Source organism: Populus alba, chromosome 12, assembly GCF_005239225.2.
Source record: "Populus alba chromosome 12, ASM523922v2, whole genome shotgun sequence".
In the NCBI taxonomy this organism is placed as follows: Eukaryota; Viridiplantae; Streptophyta; class Magnoliopsida; order Malpighiales; family Salicaceae; genus Populus; species Populus alba.
The window spans coordinates 9,549,318-9,570,857 of record NC_133295.1 but is presented as its reverse complement, the minus strand read 5'-3'; the positions used below and the strand labels follow the sequence as shown (position 1 = coordinate 9,570,857).

The window sequence follows — 21,540 nt, the reverse complement described above, 5'->3', positions numbered from 1 at the left end:
CTCTAGGCAAAAAACAAAAAGGTCAAATAATAGTTTAAAATTATAATAGGAAGGTTTATACGTGACTTGCGAGTCACAAGTATTAATAGCTAAGCTCTCAAATTATAAAATAGTTTGATATAATTTATAATAATAATAAAAAAATCTTTGAGACACATAATCTCTGATTACCATATCACTGATACTAATGAAAAAATTTCAAGAAAAAATGTCCAACACATTAAAAATAATCACCAATGATTAATAGAATAGGTCATAAAAATCGTCTAAAAATTATGGTTTTTTTTTTTTTTTTTAAAATCTTGTGTGGCCCACTCAGATTACTATTAATGACCTTCCATTGTGTCATTAAATTTTTCTTATCAATATATTTATAATGATACTAATAGTGTCATCATTGGAATTTTAATATCCATTTAATATCTTTTTATATTTTTTACTTTTATCTCTTTCCTCTAGTCATAAATTACTAAGAAAGAAAAAACAAACAAACAAAAAACTCTAAAGACACACCAAAGCACTAATGATGATACCACTAATACTATCAAAAAAAATTCGATGAGACAAATCGATAACATCTGAAAATATCACAAATATTAATCGGAGTGAGTCATATGAATCACTTTTAAATGACTCATGTGACCCACTTTATTTAATGCTAGTAATCTCTATTAGTATTATTGAATTTGTCTCATTGAGATCTTTTCAATAATACTAATAATGTTATTATCAGAGTTTTGATGTGTCTTCAAAATATTTTTTTCTTTTTTTTTTCTCTCTCATTTCTCTTTATTGAGAATTATATCAAACTATTTTATAAATTAAGAGAGTCGCTAGTAACACTTAATAACATGACTTTTTAAATAAAAACTATTATGATCTAAAAAAACAATTTTTAATAAAGAAAATTATGTCTTGATAATTTTATATTATTATATGTGAAAATAAAGGAATTATAAATTTGAGAAAATTATATAATTTTTATTAAATGAAAATAATAACACACATATCCAATTCTCATTGAATATACATGAACAATATTTCAAGAAAGTTAGTGTTTGACATTCATATATAATTATTCTTAAAGCAATTGACAATATTACCACAAAAAATCTTAATCTTATTTGAAAAGCATAGCATCATCAATTATTTTTAAAATATAATTATAGTTATTTTATTTAAAGAAAATTTTTTAAAAAACCATCAAAAAATAAACAATTTTAAAATAAAGGCTAAAAAACAAGTCTATATTTGCATGGGATTTAAAGAAAATTTAGGATTTAGAATTCAAGGACATAAATCTAGCCTTAAAATAATAATTAAAAAAAAAAAAAAAACAGGTGTGCCTAAATAGTCATCCCCTGCAATAATTGTTTGGCCATATTTAATAATAAAACAATTAAAGTCTGAGTTTTTTTACCTTTAAAAATTAAATTTTAATTTATTTTTAATTATAACACCAAAACAAAACCTCTAAAATCTCATTTCCAACTCCAAAACACACTCTAATCAAATCAAAAACATAAAATCAAAACAAATCAAAATATATTTTTAGAATTAAGTTAAAAATTAAATCATTTTCATTGAACTCTTATTCTCAAGATAAACCCAAAGACACTAGTATTCATGTTTTTTTATAATAGTTAAAGTTGTCTCTCTCGAATGCTTTTTTAATTGTCATTAAAATGTGAGAAAGATAAAATTCCATAATTAAATATAAACTTTAAAAATATTATAATAAATAATATTTTATGTGTATGGTCAATGTGAATGCTAAAAGAAACACCATTCTATTTTATTTCTTAAAATTATTTTTTAATTTTAATATCTTTGTAAGTTTTTCATCCAAGTTTCGCTTCTACCCCTATAGTTTAAAATCTTTGAGTGTTTTTTTTTTTAATTTTTTTTTAATTACTTAATAATTAACAAAAATCTAACATCTTCATGTTTTATTTTACTCTTTTTTTATATAACTTTTATCTCTGATTTTTTTCTCGCATTCACATACATGTATAAATTTTATACTAAGAGAATAGAAGTACAACATGAATGAATCAGTGGGAGTTAAATTAAGATTTGAAGGGAAAATGCTAAGAAAATAGATTTAAAGATGGATTGTTAAGAGTGTAAGAAGTGTCAATGATGTTTGGTAGAAAATAATTAAGGTTCAATTTAACAATCTGCTGAATGTTGATGTAATTTTATTATTTTTGAATTTCAATTATATATCAGGTGAATAAAAATTAACAATACATGGATATGCTTGTGCATACCTGCCACTTGTGTTTTTGAGTGAGGATTAAGAATAATAGTGAAGAGTTTTATTTGAAGATATTGAAAACATTTATAATTGTAGCAAGAAGTTGATCTCATGCCCTGGAAAAATTATAATAGGAAAAGGAAAAAAAATTTTGTGCAGGTTATCTCCTCAATTTAAAAAAATAAATAAATGAAATTATTAAAGAACATTCGACTTCTCTCTAGCTCTAAGAACCAGTAAAGACAGTGACTGACTCTGGTCGCAGCATTGCAATTTTTTATAGAACAATAAATTAAAAGGAAAGAACAATACGCTTATCACACTGCAAGAATTACATCTTTACAAAAACCGAAAGATTGAAAGAGTACCAAACACAGAAAGGGAGACGATTTTCTTTTCCCACCAACCAACCATTACACGCTAAGATTGCATTTTTATACCAAAACTTTTGACCCCAAAAATGGAAACCGATGCGGTGCAAACCACTCAAGATCTCAAATCGCACGAATAAAGAAACAAAGATTCACCCATTGTCTCCCAGTCACTATGAGGTGCTAACGATTCTCCTGAAAAAATTGGAGAACGGTCAATGATTCACAATGATGAATGAATATATTAAAAAAAAGAAGGCTATTACATGTTCAAGCAATTCGAGTGACCGACATATGAAGCCTGGCCAAAATGGCGCCTCCGTGTTACTCTTCCCCTATGATACAGTCACCAAATTCAACTCCAGTGGCCTTAAAGCTCCTTGAACAATCTCCTGGACTGTTCTATTCCGCCGACAAACATCAGAAAGCTCCTCAACCGCACCCATCAGGGTTTTGATATCAACCCCAGATGCTGCGTCGGTCAGTGCTTGAAAGATCTTTGTTTGGTCCACTTCTGTGACCACGGTTGATGGAATTAAAGAAACACTCTCCCTAGCCCACTCCAATGCACTTGCTCCATATGCACGGGTTAGTGCTAGCAAAGCGTATGTTACCTGGGGAAAAAAGAAGCTTCCTTCAATTTCTTAATCAATGCCCAACGGTAATTTACTCCAATTGAGGCCAAAAAGAGTTCTGGTAGAGAATATGAGCTACCGTTTCTAATCGAGAACTTGGGAGTGCTCCAGTTAAGGAGGCAACCAAAATTCTGGTTATACTGGCACCCCGGGGAATAATGACGCTGTCTCTGATAGTTAAATATTGTTCTCCCATGCTAGACTTTGCAAGATCAAAGATATCTGACAGGAAAGTTAATATGGAATTGGAGGCCTCTCTGCAAAGATTGAAAAATATGGTGAGTGATGGGAAAACCACAATTCATTTTGGAAGCAAGGTGTTTCAATAACTACAAGCTAGTGAGGAAGCATGTTTATTTCAAAAGCCCCAACCCCCCAAAAAAACACAAAAAAAAAAAAAAAAAACTGCATTGTACCTGGATTCAGTATTTGGTGATTGCCCAATACAAATGGACAAGAATATGCAGGATAAGGAATAATAAAATGACAATATGATACCCAAATAATAGACTGAGATGCGAGAAGGAAAAACATGAATACATCATATACATGATTTTGGACACACATATAGAATAAATAGCTCATTATCACTTATTAATGCAAAAGGTGAAACGCAGATCAGTTTGTATTCAACATGCAGCTGTGTTGTCAAGCATTTAATAGATTTCATGCATCTTACGAACCCCTTTGGCACTTGTGTATCAAAAGGTAATAGAATTTACACAAATTTATAGTACAAACCTGTTCATTTATTAGCATACCAATGCTCTAACATGTCCTGATTTTCAATGATTCATGCATCAACATATTAGTTCTATATCTTACCCATATTCACACTACCTTATATGTCATGAAATCATTTATTTTCATACAGTGAATCAATTGATAATCAACCCAATCAACATCTCATGCATTTATACATGTGCTAGGATGAAATGTTACACAAATACAGAGAGTTATACCTGTGTTGTACTGTGACACCAATCATTGAGCAATCCACTAATGATGGGAATACCGCAGATGGAATAAATACTTGAGGGCAATAGCGGATGCACCTCGATGCCAACAGAAAACAATCATCTGCTATGTCTGGTCTGGCAGTAAAATCCTGAAAAATAAATGCAAAAATAACTGAATGCCACAAGCGCTATGTGCTATTAGCAAATCCAACCACCAACAAAAGGTAATGCATTGATGTGGAACCTTTATATTGGTGAGAAGACATGTTGTGCACTTGAAGAGGGCTTCAATCAAATTTTTCAGGTAGTACGCACAAGATGGGTCAGAGCCAAATATCTGCATCCCAAGATGACAGTTGAATTTAGAATTAGACATGAAAAAAGTGCGTTCATATTAGGAAGAAAGACATGCCTTTATAACTTCACTGGAGAGATAAAGGAAGCATGGCTGGTGGTGCTGTTGGTACAGGCCTTGAATCTCTTCTAGCATTGCTCCAATTGTGATTCCCATGAGTCTTCCAGATGTTCTCACCTAAAGAAAACTCAAGCTCATTAATATCAGGGTAGTGATGTTTTTTACCAAACAAGATCACCAACAAAAAACAGCATCTTCATTCTTAAACTCTACCAATGAAGTATGAAATAGAGTTGAAAATTAATGCACTGAGTGAAGCTGTTGTTGAGATGGCTTGGAAAAAATATCCTTTGAACACTCTTGACAAGGATTATTTTGACAGTTCAATCATTAATACTGACCTACTAAAGACCACCTCTTTCATTTCTAGTTTTCTGAAGTTCATGAGTAAAAGAAGTGAATACAGCTAAAGAAACTCACAGCATATTTACAAGCTCGGCAAAGAGATTCCATTGTCCGCATATCCCAAGCACGACTACAGAAAGCACAGATCAATAGAGAACAGAAAACCAAGGAATATGTAAACATGATTACTGCTTTTCTTATAGCACCCGCCATGTACTTACATGTCAAAGATTGCTTTCAAAATTGGCCAAAGTCTTTGAATTGCATCTGCCACAGCTTCAGGGTGATTTACATACCTGAAATTTTTTTTTATTTGAAACTTAAGAATATCAATCTGGTAAATTAAAAAATAAACAGAGAATGTCAATCAAACCTAAAGATATATGCAAGTCGATCAATATGAACTGTTAATTCACGAGCAAGTTTCTTCTCCAATACATCTGGGCCTTGACTAATAATTTCCTGGTTGTTCACATTATAAACTTGCTTAGTATTATGAAAGAAGAACAATTCTGAAAAAAATTCCATCAGAAACAAACAAACCTAACCTGCAGAGGAGTAACAACTGGCAAGCATAATTTCTCCAAAGCCAGCTTAGCCTGATCAGCCGGAAGTTCTGTAATGACCATGCTGTAAAACAATGCATAAACATCTAAATCAAGTGCTCTGAGCATAATTTCATCAGATAATGCACTGATCTCCAGGATTCTCAAGTAACCAATATACCTGAAGGCTTCGACCACATGCAAAGAGTCCCCAGCAGACACTTTAAAACTACCTTCCCCAATCACAGCACTGTTGTATATGGAAAAGAGTTCGTCAAAATATCCACAGAGCTTTCTCCGGCAATCTACAGTCAACATTTGATCCATGTTTGAGAGAAGGTTTTCAAAATACAACACTAAATCACAATGCAGTAACAATGACAATATAGTAGAGAGAACTAGTGTGTGCGTGTGTCTTCTAAGGAGTGCAAAACCACTAATAGAACTAAAACTGAAAACTCACAGGGAAGAATAACAATCATTCATGATTTTGAAGGAGATAACACATATACCAGAACTTTTATCTTCTTCCTCTTAGTGGTTTTCTCAACTTCATTTAGCATTTTAGCTGTTTATAAGCTAAAAAAGCTGAACATGATTGTTTAGCATTTGCAATCATTCATCTTCCTATTCAAATCATAACTCTGATGCTATTAGAAAACAACTCTTGAAGCATAAATAGATTCTCTCAAATCACAGGCTTGACACAAAAATATCTAGTTTAAAAATAAGAGACAATCATTCGCAAGTGATAGCCAGATAAAAAATGGATTGGATCAACTCCTTTAAGTTTGAAATTGGTTACTTTTAATGCATCCCCTGATGATGAGTAAATAGAGTGGATAAAATCCAAGGGTAGAATCCAGGACAGAGAGGATGCAAAACCAAGGGAAGAGTCCAGGATGCCCTCAAACAATCTGCATTTACCATATTCAACCATAATCAACCACTTTCATTAAGTTTTCTTGAAAGTGGAATTTACCTATCATATACCAGATGACACCCCCATCTCCCCTTCCTTTTTTTTGGTTTTTTTTCTTTTTAAGGATAGAAAAAGAGTGTGCTATTAACAGTGAAAAACAAGCAATTACAACAACGAAATCCTCCTGGAATGGTTTTCTTATTCCTTTCAAATATTGGTTAATTTAACTTCTCAAAATACCCCTAAAGCAGAAAATTATGAAGAACTGAAAATAATTAAATATAGGACCCAAAACCCCTTTATAAGACCCTCAAAACTAGATAGAACCCTTTAAATATGCAGAATCCATATTCCTTCATCACCATCTTTCACTAATGAGGTTAACAAATTCAATGCAAACAATTGGCATTTGTTCATCAAGCATGGAGGGTTTCGATTGCAATGCCATTAATATTCTTTACAATTACAACTAAAACCCATTGAAGACGAAGACCTAAAACAGAAAGCTTTGTTAAGTAAAGGAGCAAGGATCAGATTGATAACTAAATGTTGCCAACTTATAGAGACTTCTCTAAATGCAAATGCTCCTAAAACCAAATAACATACAGCGGTGAAAAAAAATTACACGACTAAAGAGAGTGTACCATCACAGATGTGTCTGAATGCCACAGCCGCAGCTGCTGCAGAATCTTCTGATTTACCCATGCCACTGAGGAGAATTTTTATGACTGAAGACAGTTGAGGAAATCCATCCAATGCAGCATCAAGCCATTTCGAATATGCTCCAATGGTTAAGCACACTGAAATTTTTTCCTTAAGTTAATAACTTCAGATTTCACATCCAGAAACACCTTGCTTGGTGAGGCCAATGCACTGGAAGTTTGGAAGTCAAAACAAGTGAATCTGTAACTTGGACAGAGACGGTTCGCCATCTCCACTCCACACTAACATCCACAACCCCTTGGTGGCAAGAATAAAATATATAAAATAGCATCCACCCACCATGAGAGTTGTTTACCTGTCTGGAGCAGTTGGGGCTCATGAGGAAGTTCCAGAAGCAAAGACATAATCTGTTTAAAGCGAATCAACCAACAAAATCTTTTATCTTTCTGAGAGTTCTGAACTAAAACAATCTGAAAACAAGTAAACCATTTTCAATCCATAAACTACTGAATTGAAAATATGGATATAAACAAGGAGTCAATTTCTGGTTATAAGACTACAGGAGTAATAGGTTTGTCCATATATGATTATATATACATTATCTGTCAACCACATGCAAAAGCAAATGCTGGTTTCCTTTTTCAGTTTTCAAATTCACAGCACAAACAATAGATGCACTAATCACAAAATTCAAGACATGCTAAAATTAAGGACCACAGGACAAGCCATGCAACTGCAGTCCTATAATGAAATAGTAGATGTTTAAGGAACTTAATGGTTTCCAAACATAACAGAGCAATAGCAACAAAATCACACCTGTAAAAGAGAAGCCCTCAACATAATAACCGAGCGTAAAGAAAGAAACCAAGGGATAAAAAAAGAATTTCAGAAATGTTTTACCTTGGGCATTACTTCAGCTTCAACTGTCGAAACATAATTTGATATGGCCCTGATGCAAAACAAAGCAGCTTCTGCTGGATGCCATTGATTGTGGTCATTCCCCAGGCAGGTTCGGGCCTTCCAAAGTTTAAAAGATTTCACATAATTCATACAAACAAACATAATTAAAAAGGATCATAGAAATACTCTTGAGGGTGGCATGCAAAAAAGTTCTCATATATCAGGCATGTTCCTAACAAGACAGTTATAACACAGCATTGCAGCATGGAAGGCAGTACGAGGAGAAAACAGGAAGCAACAAGATCTCTATAAATGAGGGTCCAAAGTTTAATCACACGCAACAAAATGAGGCTATTGAAGAAATGATGTTGGAATTATCACCAAATGGTTTTTCACAAGTATTTCTGTTAAATCAGTGTTATTTCCATATTGAATGGCTAAATTGGATTCCAAAATGGAGGGTAGCCGTCATCCAACCCAAATGACTTTCCTCAGGTAGATTAAATCCCAATCCTTTGCCTTGCAAGAGAAAAATATAGCACTTGGTTGCAAGGACTGGATGAAAGGATATCAAAAATGTCATTATAGTTATCTCTCACATCAATTACCTTTCCAGGTCAAAGCTACTTGGATACTTCTGAAGAAGATTGAACCAATTGCTGAACTACCAAATTACTACTCAAAAACTAGTAACAATAAGAGGTTGGGCTTATTTGAAAATTAGTTCATAAAATAATTTATATACAATTCCTGGATGCCACTAAAGCCTCAAGAAAGGATATAGCTTGCAATTGCAATGTTGCACACCCTGTTAGTTACAATGAAGACTTAAACCTTACTTTCCAGTTCTCAAACATCCTTTTACAAAATAAAAGAATTATTATGGTTTAAAATACAATACATACCTCAACAAGTTTTACGTAAAGAATTCTCAAAGTTGCATCACCGCCTAAAACTGATGCTGCGTCAATTAACACATCCGCGACAGCTACCATGGTCACAGATTTTGTTAGTGTTGTAGAAGGGTATCTGGGTCTCATAAATGTAGAATATAAAACAGGCAAATTGAAAAAAAAAGAAAAGAAAAAAAAAAGAGGTAGATAACAAATCAGCAATTGAAAGATACTAACAGCAATAGTGCAATCAATGAGCAAGATCGAAAACTATAGCAACAGAGGGGAGGAAATTATCCAATTGAGTGATGGACATGCCAATGAGCAAACAAATTTTTTAACAATATTTTGATTCAAATTGTTGCCTGAAACTAAAAGCAACCGTTGGATTGTGCCAAGAAGTGTGCGTTTGATCAAATAAGGTGAAAGTGACCGATCAAAAGTTAAAAGACACTTTAATGATTAAAGATAAAAACACCAACAACCAGACAAATGACTGTCAGAAAGGAAAGAGATACATGAGCAGTGTACCAGTCAATTACTCACAATAATATTTGTATGCAATTTCCACATCATGTACATACAGGGACCTCCACATTTTCCTACACTACTTTTCCCTTGACTGCATTGTTTGTGCCAGTCCACAAAGGTATATCCCTGCACAAACTCTGCCAAAAAAATATGCCCCCCTACCCAAGCAAGAACTATGATTCAACTAACTTTTATATTACCATCACTCAGAATTTATGCTGCTTTTATCACCTATTATTCTCATGATGCATAGCATGCCAATACAAGCCACGGATCCAAAGCTCTTAACAGATAAATTTGACAGAATCACAAATGAAATATATGTGCGTGTGTGTGTGTGAGGGGGGGGGGGAATCAGAGAATCTGATACAGAAAAGTTTAGAGGTTAAGGTTGTGTTTACTTTCCAAAAATAGCCTTTTTGTTTCAATCTCTAGTTTTCTTATTCATTCTAAAAAGTTTTTTTCCATGGAAAATTAAGGAAACATGTTTATTATATACGAATTTTCCAAAATAGAAATCAAGGGCCTTTTTTTATTTAAATTGAAAATAATAAAAGGAATGACCATAAACCATTATATGAACCAAACAGGGCCCTTATTTATAATAATGGAGAATTTGGAATACAGCTAATTTGGTGTTTTCCAGTTTTCTAGAAAACTGGAGAATTAAAAAGCATGTATTTCCAAGAAAACAATATTTATTTTCAGTTAGCAAAGGCATTTTCATAAGTTTCCTGTTTTGAAGAAAACATTTCTGGAAAACTCATAATTTCTATCAAACAACTCATGCAAGTCCCTCTACCAAACTCATTGGAATCAACTATATAAACCAGTCAGCCCATCAATATGTTTAGTCTGATTTCTATTATTACCAGAGTTTCTGAATGCAAACTAATTATATAAACCAGTCGCCTCATCAATCTATTTTCCTTATAAAAAAATCCAAAACTACATGTTTTTTCCAAAAACAAAAATCTAATTCCTCAAGATTACCAACATGCTAAGAAGTTAACCAGTGTTTTCACACTTCTTCCAAAATAATCATTTATTACTGATCCTTTTAGTCATCTAAGACTCAGCTATCAAACATCTGACAGCATAACCTAGTCAGAAAGCAAAAGGAATGATAAGATTTTTACAGTTTTATGTCTTGGTAACCTAAAAGGTACAAGACACTGGTTTCAAGTTTAAAACGTCTTAAGTAATGTCTTTGGGAAATGCTCTCGTTGCAGTGAAATACGATCAACATTAAATTACCTTTCCATGCCTTTTGTATGCTTGATGAGTTTTGAAATATCTAAAACAACACTAAAGTATTCTCCAGAATGCTTATGACAGGAAAAGCAAAACAATATCCAATATCAAACAGCCAATCATTACCATATCTAGTCTGTTTGAATTCCTTGAGATCTTCAACTGACAGGGTTTGATAATCTGGAGGATATTGAACTCGAGAGCTAACCTGTGATGATAAGCCATAGCTCTTTAAGATTTTTTATGAAAAAACATACAACAAGGAAAATGATTATTTATTCATATGCATGCTTTTACTTAAGAAAACCATAAACGAATTTTCCTTCCCTTCAACTAGCCATGAAAACTTGAGAGAACAAAAGCAGAGCAATAAATTTTCCACTATTCACAAGTAAAAATTTATTGACAGAGACAAAACCAAACTTGACAGCCAAAAGGAAATTGATATGGACCAAAGTATTATGGAAATTGCAAAAGCTGCAGTTGGAAGCAAATAAGCAATAAACAAAGAAAAAGACCTCTTTAAGTTTGTTAATGTGGCAACTCTAAGTTCTCAAAAGGACTTGGAATGAATAACAAAACAAATGTATTTTCATAATTATGTTGCTGCAGCCTCCATTTTTAAGAAAGCAAAACCTATATGCTATATCAAATTGTGAATCTTGATTTAAACAGAATTTGGCAGTGTATTCATAGCATACGATGGGTGAGCGAGGATAAATACTGCTATCAACGTAACTACCATGTCACATACTACATTGATAGCTAAAGTATGAGCAGTACAGCTCCAATACAGCATACAATCTATGAGCATGCTTTGGTCAAACATCAGTCATGCATGTGCTTCTCTTCATTAGATACAACTACACTAGAAATACATTATGTTGCATGCGGTTAACAATCCCACCAAATTGATTCAAATAAGAGAAATAATGACGAAGGAGGAGAGCATAAATCAGCAGTACCATCCAAAGTAGCAAAGCATTTTTTGGAGATAGAATCTTCTTAGGGTACAAAATCACACACTGGTACCCAAAAATTGTTTCCACTTCATGTATATTTTAGGGATAGAAGCTTCTTATAGTATGCAAACATGCACCACTACTTCAAGTTATTTCACAATTGATAGCACTAATATTGAGGCTCTGAAAATCTAAACCAGAAAACTCACCAGGGACACAAGGGACTCATAGGGTGACCGAAAAACTTGCAGCCTCCTCATACTCTCACCTTCAATGGATGCTTCATTACCAAATGAAGTATACGAATCCCTGGTAGAATAGAATCATCATATTCAAAATTCCTTTAGAAAGGGATGCAGCTAATGCAATAGAACTCCACAAGGATTCACCTCTTAGTCAAGAAATGTTGAAGACTGTGCCAGAAATTAAATGTCATTGAAGCAATGTCATATTCTGGGTGTGAAGCAACTTCTAACAATGCGTTTACTATCATCATTGACTCGTTAGAACCTGCAAACGAGAGGGAAATTTCCAAAAATGCTAATCAACAGAAAAGGAGAAAGATCACATACAAAACAGGCTTCATTAGTCAACCAAAAGCACTCTGTATCGATTCAAAGAAAAGTGGACAAAAAGAAGCAAAAATAGCTGCACCTTACGATAAAAGAACAAACAAAAACCTTGAATAGGCTACTATTGATAGGAAAAGTTTTTACCAGCTGCAATCAGCTCGACATATGAATCACCCATGTCTGCAAATAATCTAGCAATGGCCTTCACATCTTCTTCATCCTAAAAGAAAAACCATGTTTAAATAACAATATACAATTTGCTACATTGGTCTCACCAAGACCATGTGTGCAAATATGTTGAAAGAGTAACTCCAATTAAAAATCCACTAATGAAAGGAAATAAAAATTCAAGCCTAGAACATCTTCATGGTGCAAAGGGTGTGGAGCATCTCCACCAAATAAAATGCAAGGAACTATGAATATTATCCCAGAATTGCTGGCACAAGCATGCAGCTCCTTGTAATATGAAATTTGCAGGAGCCAACTTCCTCCAAAGGCAAAAACTTAGAACCATGTCAGCAAATGATTGATTCACACCAACTCACCTAGAATTCCCATCCAATGGATGTAAGCCATTTATCAATTAGCAAATTTAGATCATCATCTTCATATTATTCCGAACAAAATGTTATGTGAGTTGGGGAAAAACAGTTGCTAATTATCTTAATCTTATAATGCATCATTTGAATAGAACATGACTCATTCAGATCTGTGGAAATCCCCACCAACTTATAGTAAAAAATTAATCATTTTGGAAAAACACATTAAAAGCATAATTATAAAAATAAAGTATGTATATAAACAAACAAACATGCACGCACACATGCATTTCGGTTCATGTATTCCTGAGAATTTCCTTACTTCATATCACTTCTCTTTCTTAACTGTATATTAACAATTATCTCTAATCCCCTCCCATAGTACACTTCTTGAAAAACACATCCAACATTTCCCATAAATCCAAATTTGTTTGATAAATTCATTTATTTTTATGAAATTGAATGCATTTGAATAACATGTTTTTCTTTAAAAACTGCATAAGAGTATGAATAGCTACTCAATAACCAACAAACCATCAATATCCCAAGATTATTAATTTTGAGAAATGTATTCAAAAGCATTTCAATAAAAATCACAAGTAAATAGGCTCCAACTTTGAGTTTCGAACCCTCTGTGGAGTGTGATGCTACAATTCAAGGCCTACCCCCCCCCAGCAAGGAAAGAGAATGAGTGAATTCAAATGAACCACACACCACTTTAATAGGAGAACATTGTTTTTAAGTTACTTGTTTAGCACATCTATTATGATACAATATCATCACTCATTGGGATAAATAACCGCAACAGCCACAAGAAACTTTATGAATGCAATACCTTTGAAGGATCTCTGAGTTGCTCCTTTAGACTCATGACTTGAGGCACAATCACTTGAATTAAAGGCATCTGTACAGGAATACCACCAGAGTTTCCAGCTGTTGTGTAATGTATTAATTCTGATATGACTGCACAAATCAGGGAAAGTAGAAGACTGAGTCCAGGACTCCAAACACACCTACAGATCCTCTAGTCCTCTACAGATTACAACTGTGCTGGCTGCCAACCACATTTGTGAAGATGAAGAAAAGATGTATGATTGACATGCAAAAGATTTCATTAAATAATAACAGCATCTTCCTGAAATTCTGGGAAAAGAATTAAAAAAAAGTAGTTAAATATGTAAATCATCCAGCTTTAAGAGGGGGGGACCAAGTGGGTTGGATAGATAAAGAGATACAGATTTAATACATGAGTGTTGTAGATACAGTTCCCAAGAAACAAATAAACTATAGGAAGCACAGATGCAACAGGGTAAATACAGCCATGCCCTTGTTATGGCTCAAGAGCAGGATAACATCAATTATGTTCCTAAAATTTTAAGAACTTTACAGAAATTAAAAAAAAAAATGATGAAACGTCATCAGTATGAAGTTACAGAAACTACCAAAATAATTTTGAACAAATATAGCTGGTTTCAACTGCAATACCATTTACAGCTGCCTCTGAAAGTATCTCAGAATTCAAACTTGATAGAGCTGTATGCACCAATGGATGACATGCAAGCAAGGAACCGGGGATCCTGAACCCAACAGAAGTTAAAATAACCATTAAAATTTTAGTGCTCGCAGAGGGCCAAATTACAGAACAAGTTGGTAATAATGTACTGACAGCAAGATGGTGTCAACAAACACAAACTTAGTTATAAATCAGTATCATCAAATAAACAACATTGGAATAAAAGGAACGTTGGCAGTTTGTTTACGGAAAAAAAGTTACAGGAAGAATGAAATTAAGGAGAAACGAAAGGGACAGAAAGTTCAAGAGATATCATAATTTCATAATGTTTTGGATTGGATTGAAAATGGAGGGAGACCAAATCAGTAACTTTTTCTTATTTTAAAAACTAATAAAAAAGCAGGGGGGGGGGTTTAAATTTTGAATTTCAAAAATACATTTTCACATTAAAATCTATTGATAACAAATGAACGAAAGATGACTTAGTATGTGATAGCATAACTCTAAAACTTTTGTGAATGTAAGTACATAACAAAAAATTCAAGCTGCATAAACTCCACTTTCTTCTCATTTTGCAGAAATTGATTTATGTGGCCCTGGGCTAAAATCTTCACCCCATTTCACCTCCTCTCTGAAACAAAGAAAATAGGATTCCTCTCTCACTTTCATTTATCTTTTATCCACTCTCACTTCCCTCAGTCCAAACATGCAGTTGATTTGCAGGCTACTTGCAGATTATGACCTCACATAAAAGCAACATGGCATATCATGCATAAAATTTTCTTGGACATCCAGATGGGAATGTTCTGATCTTTTCTCACAATAAAACAACAGGGATGCCTTTTCAAGTGAACATATGACATTATAGAAATTTCAAATAATTTGACTACTAGATCTCTTGCTAGAATTTCTAATATCATTTTCTCTTACCAAGCACCATTTTAGACTACTAATCAGATTTCACAATACAATTTCGTACTGATTCAAAATCAATAACAACATTACTTAACCAAACACATGCATGCCCCAGAAAAAAACATGTATATAAGGAAACACGTACCCATGCCTTAGTCGAAGCCAAGAAGCAAATGCCTCAAGAACCTGAAGAAAGAACAAAATGGCCCCAATTAAGACACCATTCAGAGCAGATATTTTATATAACACTAATATACTAAAAAAAAGGCTAGATAAGAAACATGCTAATGACAAAATGAACTGGGAGAAAAGCCTTTATTCTGCTCTTTTAGGTCTGCTCTTAGAAGCTTGTCAGGCAGCTTCTACAAGGAACAAAAAAACAATGTGGCCCAGCACAAAAAGAATAACTAGATGGAATGACCTCAAAGATTTTACTGAATGAATAATGGAAAATCACACTGACAAGGCTCAGAGATAATGCAACCATCTCATCAGAAATGAGGTTCTGCATGGTGAAATAAATGAAAATGGATTTCAAAAAGTTGATATTTTTGGTTCCATGGGATGCAAAACTATTGCAATAATGTTCCCCATATTAATAATCATATTCTTATTCCAACAAGATCATGGACAAGAAACCATTTATATCTCACACATTGTATATCCAATCTTCAAGAAAAAATCAGAAATAAACTAAAGTAATTTAAATTTAAAAAAATGAGACATCTTATTTGCACCAATGCATGGTGGTTTAAATAGAGAAGCACAACAGGTGCGATGCTATCAAAAAATCCCTACTAAGCTGAAGGGTAAGTTTACTCCCTCAGTAACATATTAAGTGTCCTCTGTGTGTTACAAACCACTTTTTAATTTAATTATAATCTGAAAGTTAGAAAAGGAGTATAATTCGTCCTCAACTTCTAGAACATTAAAAAATATACTATTTGAATGAGAATAAATATATATTAATTTAAAAAATAAATTAGAACATGTTCAATGAGGCATGGAGGACACTAATTATGGACTGAGGGAATATAAATTACAAGTAGACAGGCTATTCGCTGTGGTAGTCAGCACTGGATGGTTAAGAAACACACACTATACATAAAATGAACTTAACTGAGATGAGGATTTTAAGATGGATGCATGTAAACACAGGAATGGGATTAGGTTCAGAGACAAGTACATTATGGGAACGTGAAAGCAGCACCTATTGAGGATAAGGAATCTTTTTTAGTTTACCTCTCCCCCTCCTCTCTCAGTACATTAATTTAATCACTCTTCCCGACTAGTGCATGGCAAACTACAGCATGAAACTGATTGAATACTTTTGCACATGCATATTAGCAGAAACTTGATTCATCAACAGAAACCCAAAAAAATGAAAGCTGATAAAAGATGGGCCTTGTTTTGATTAACAATACTTGATACATTCCAAAAGAATTTGCAAGCATGCCTATCAACAAATTACGCCCTTAAGTGGAACCATAACTGAGAAATGACCATTTCAAAACAGCATCTATTAATGGCGGGTTTGCATAATAAATTTGTTATGCTTAATAGCAGTAGAAATGGAAGAATACAACATAAGACAGTTTTCACCTGCTCCTTTAGCTCACTTATTTTCAAGCAAGCTGTCAAAATATTAAGAGCGACTTCTATTTGGGAAGTGAGCTCTTTCTCAAATTGGCGGCGTCTTTCTGGACGAGCAGCTATCTTGTAGTTGAATACTTCCTGAAAAGAATGAAAACACAAACAGGAAAGAAGAGGCATCAGCAATGTAATGAATATAGCAAGACCTATTTTCCCACAAACCAGGTGATTATAACCATTCACAAAAGATGTGGGTGATTGACACATTTTAATATTTTGTAATAGTAATACAGCATCCTTCTCACAATCACAAAAAGAAAGAGCCTAAAGGTTCACCTAACAACAAAGAGAAATTGAGCTATAAAGCAAAACAGTATCCCTCCAAAAAGAAACAAGCTATGCTTCTAAAATCATACCTAGCCAGACATTTCTATCCTTCAGGTCTTTCTGATATGAAAGCAGTACTTTCTTTAGATCAGGCTATAACTCACAAAAAGAAAAGGAAAACATTACTGCTTAATACTTATTAAAATTAGTAAATTGCTTATGGTTGAGATATCCAAACAAGAATTCATCTTTCTTTTGGGTGGTTAGGGAAGGGGGGTGCCCCTGGTGAAAGGCTCGTTTTATTTGTTCAACTGTAAACTAGAGAAAGTTGAAAATTAGTTTTTTATGATAAGAACAGTATTTTTACCTGTTCTTTGATAAAGAATGCATGAAAGCATTTTGCGAAAAAAAAAAAAAATGATAAAACACCACTCCCTTGAATTGCCTCTATGCGGACTTTAGACTATTAACCCTTTTGCGAATAGTGATTTTCAGCCAATCACATTTCACTTGGAACTGATAACTGCAATTAAGGTTTGTGCGGACAAAATGTACATAGTTTTTCTTACTATGTTGCTCAGACTCAAGTAAGTGTGCCAGGCATAGGTGAGGGCAAGGTAAAACACAATTAATTTCAAATTTTAGAATAGAGATACTCTGCTTAAAAGCGTCCCAAGTTTTGGACAAAGATACACAAGTACTTTAGGAATAAACATCCTTCAGATGTAAAATTTATATTAAAAAATTTCAGGAGTAATAATTTAAGCTTCTTCCCCCTCCTCATTTCCTTGTTGCTGTTACTAAATCAAATACTAACTATTTTCAAAGTCTTCCTTAAGTGAGTGAGTAACCATTTTTAAGTGTAGATAGGTGTTAATTTTAGAATATGACCTTTAACTTGAAAACATGGTGGGTTTTATCAGTTAAATACATGGGTCTTTTAAAAAGAGTATAGACCTTACTAGTTATGACCAGAGGGAGAGTCCTAGAGGCGTGTAGACTGCAAAGTCTTACCTTTTTTTTTTTTCTCTTGCTATTTTTTTAAGTTCAATAGGAGGTAAGGGAAATGAAGACAGACATATATCCTTTCTTGTCTCTATTCTTGAGCTTGACCCAAATTGTTATGGGTAGGAGAGAATGCCATTGATCAAGAACTCCAGAATCATATCTCTCTCTCTCTTTGGCAAAAAGTTAATTGCAGGTAGTTTGATTCTCTCTCTCATGTTGTGTCACGTTGTTGATAAGGTTATTTAGGGGTAAAATCCAAAGCCTATGCAACTAAGCTTGCTATGCATCCCTAAAGCACGGATAATAAAATAAAGTAAATCAGAAAATGCAAAAGTGTAACTGGTGTACCTCTGGTAAAACTGTAAGCAGCTCCAGAAATCCAGGTATATATTCTGGATGTGAAGTCATCTCATCCTTGAGCCAATTTACAATACCGCCATCCCCCCAATCCTCAGGAGGAACTTGTACAGCCAAGGCAGCCACAGCAATGCTAATCTACAAGCCAAACAAATGAAGTCCATATCATCTTGGCATCAAAATGTAACATTACAAGGGCTTATGTAGAACTTTCTTAGTAATACCTGAGTCCTGACTTTAGGGGGGCCTCTATGAAATTTTTTTAACAAGGTCTGCAATTAAATTCCATAGACAGTATAAGCAAACAGTTAAAAACTATGTTGGCAAGCACGTGCATCATGCACAAAACATCGAGAATCATTTCACATGAAGCACAAAACTTAAATACTAAAATAAGTATCACAGGAGTCAAAAGACAAAAATCTGAATCTGAAACTTAAAGAAGAGAAACAGACAGATTACAAACCATAAAACTACACAGTGATATCCAATTACTTCTCTAACAAACAAATTGAACTCCATGTCTTCCTGTGCATGTGAACGAAACCAGGTTTCCCCTTGGAAAAATGCAACTTTCAAGATAAATGACAGATAGTGGTGACAAATCTATCTATTAATTTGGCTCTCATAAAACTAATTATAATTTAGTTAAGATTGTGGACACTGAAGATCGTCTCAAGTCATCTTCACTCACTTCTTGACAAGTGCTAAATGCACGAAGAGGCAAAAAAAAAAAAATGCTGGGAGTCCCAAAAGGTGGTTTAAACAAATAAGAATACTACCTTTAAAGCAAATCTGACTGGCAATCCACACCACTGGCACAACTAGAGTTAAAATTATCTTTAAAATGCACTACAGTAATCAATATCAGAGCACGGCAATATTCAAAAATGAATGACTACATTCCTACAGTAGAGAAACTATCATTATTAGTTTCAAAGGCTTGTCTATTAGATAGAAGAGATCTAAATTTATACAAGAGTGCAGTAATAATTCATAAGAAATTAAAACCAAACTTCAACAATGATTACAAGTATATACGAAAGCCCACTCACATTTAAGGAACTACGCAATGGTCGAAAGGCTTCAGAGGGCAGTTCTTCAAAATCTCGTTGTACCTAAGATTGAATACAAATGGATAAAATCATTGATCATCCAAGAATTAAAGGGGAAAAACTAAAAAGCAGAAAGGAAGGAACCACCTGATGTTAAAGGAGCAATCAAAATATGCTAATATTAACAAGCATGCACTTAAACTTTGTGGATTAAATGAATATCGAAGTTACCTTGCTTCTTAGGGTTTGAGAACAGAATATTAAGGTTTCCAGATTGCTAGTGGCATCGTGAAGCAAATTATCAGCGACCTAAATGCAAAAAAAAAATAATAATAATAATAAATAAATAAATTATAATGAAAGTACAGAAAGCTTTCCAACCAAAGTAGAGATAGGAAACTGGACAGTTGGTAAAAGTATTGAAAATAAATTAGGATAGAGACCTATTGCAGTGTTTATTAAAACACTGGTTAAGCCAAGAGTGAACTTGCTATTATAATATTCAAGCATCTATAAGAATAATGTTCATGTAAAGCGACCTTTACTATTTTTATAGAACTCATCTTTGATATATTCCAACTTCCTCCAAGAAAACTGAACTAAACAGCACACAGTACTTAATCAAGTCAAGCCCAAAGCCAGCCAACCAATAAGCCAGAACCTCAAAACAAAGCCCTAATCTCTTATCCTCATTGCAGAAATTTGCATAAGCAAAAATATACAAGTTTTGGAATAAGATGGAAAAAAATGACCAGACCAAGATGATTTTGTCCATGCTCAACAAAAACTTATGTCAACAAGCTCTACCCCAAACCAGGTTCGTGTGCAAAATCTAAATTCCATAGCTGACGCCATGTGTCATAAGTACACATCCACTAATCCCCCTTCCATGTTAGAATCGTTCCTATCCGATTTTCAGCTCTGATGCAGAAAAAAAAAAAAATTCTTCTAGATAGTAATAAGTAGATAACTCTTAACTTCATCATGTCGGACATTGAAAAAAAATTAAGTAATCAATTATCAATAACACTCACAAAATTAAAAATTCTAATTCTAATTTCCCTAAATCCAAGTCTTCTCGATGATAAAATAACGCTCCAACACCAAACAAAACCCTAATGTTACAATCAGCTACTTCCAATGTGCACGAAACAATTAAAGCATGCACAAAACTCAAATTCCAAACAAACTCAACACTCAAAAGACGATAAATTGTGATAATGGAGCTAAAAAATATTAAAAAAAAATCTAGCTCTATCAATTTGGAAACTACTTCACTAACCTAGCTAATAAACCCATTAATAAAAATTGAATCTGACCAAAAAAAAAGAAAGGAAAATGAAAGAACATAGAGTACCTGCCAGGCATCGATTGTGCGCTGAAAGTTTTGTAGCCATCGATCGGCTTCCATACGAAACGCATCGTCTGGATGATGGTACAGTGCGTTTAGAGCTTCCTTCACTGAATTTTGAAGCTCCATTTCTCAACACAAAAAAAAAAATTAAATTAAAAAAAAAACCCTAATCGAACTTCACAGAGAAATCGTTTGATTTACAGAGATTAATAATAATAATAATAATAATAATAGAAGAGATAATATTACTTATGAGAGAGAGAGAGAGTTTTGTTTGAGTATGATTTTTTATATATATAAAATGAGGGGGGTTTTGGCGCCCCCTTCAATCGAAGATTTTGTGGGTTTTGGGATTTTTATCAGAGAAGTAGGGTTAGCGTTTTTGGGCCGTCGGATTTACTTGCTGGCCATTTAAAACTCGGTCAATGAGTTGTCAACGATAATAAATCAATGATCTATTCCTCCACGTGGCAGGTTATTATACGGATTGCTATCATTTGGGATCCACAGCACATTGTCAAATCGGGAAAAGGCTTGAGCGGACAGATATGGACGGAATAAAGTGTTTTGAAATTTATTAAAATTATTTTTTTTATTTTTTAAAATTTATTTTTAATATTAGTATAAGCATAATTTGGCTTTAAAAAATTTA

General features: G+C 33.5%; 1 protein-coding gene across 3 annotated transcripts; it reads right to left on the bottom strand.

Annotated features, from left to right (window-relative positions):
* Positions 1-2,401: 2,401 nt before the first annotated feature.
* LOC118044588 (transportin MOS14) lies at positions 2,402-21,272 on the bottom strand. Of its 3 annotated transcripts, none has more exons than XR_004686808.2 (28): positions 20,892-21,261; positions 19,766-19,843; positions 19,535-19,597; positions 18,704-18,751; positions 18,471-18,617; positions 16,797-16,928; positions 15,340-15,380; positions 14,252-14,343; positions 13,602-13,729; positions 12,372-12,447; positions 12,045-12,165; positions 11,865-11,964; positions 10,820-10,901; positions 8,921-9,003; positions 8,016-8,132; positions 7,471-7,522; positions 7,097-7,252; positions 5,712-5,835; positions 5,534-5,615; positions 5,359-5,447; positions 5,207-5,281; positions 5,061-5,115; positions 4,638-4,757; positions 4,470-4,562; positions 4,229-4,374; positions 3,346-3,523; positions 2,898-3,245; positions 2,402-2,826 (listed from the first exon to the last, which is right to left on the bottom strand). XR_004686808.2 is itself a non-coding variant. In XM_073403548.1 (28 exons), the coding sequence occupies exons 2-28, from the start codon at positions 21,012-21,014 to the stop codon at positions 2,967-2,969; spliced, it is 2,880 nt and encodes a 959-aa protein (XP_073259649.1). In that variant the 5' UTR covers positions 21,015-21,016; positions 21,138-21,272; the 3' UTR covers positions 2,402-2,966. The 3 variants fall into 3 exon arrangements, 2 of the variants coding, with proteins under 2 accessions (XP_073259649.1, XP_034908847.1); XM_073403548.1 differs by having other exon boundaries at positions 2,402-3,245; positions 20,892-21,016; positions 21,138-21,272; XM_035052956.2 differs by having other exon boundaries at positions 2,924-3,245.
* Positions 21,273-21,540: the final 268 nt, after the last annotated feature.

Excerpts from the sequence above, each read along its gene's own strand:
- LOC118044588 (XM_073403548.1), bottom strand. The coding sequence starts at position 21,014 with ATGGAGCTTCAAAATTCAGTGAAGGAAGCTCTAAACGCACTGTACCAT. Across the intron at positions 9,004-10,819 it reads ATTCAAACAGACTAGATATG|CTGTCGCGGATGTGTTAATT; the intron begins GTAATGATTGGC and ends TGACCATGGTAG. Across the intron at positions 4,758-5,060 it reads GCCGAGCTTGTAAATATGCT|GTGAGAACATCTGGAAGACT; the intron begins GTGAGTTTCTTT and ends AGTTTTCTTTAG.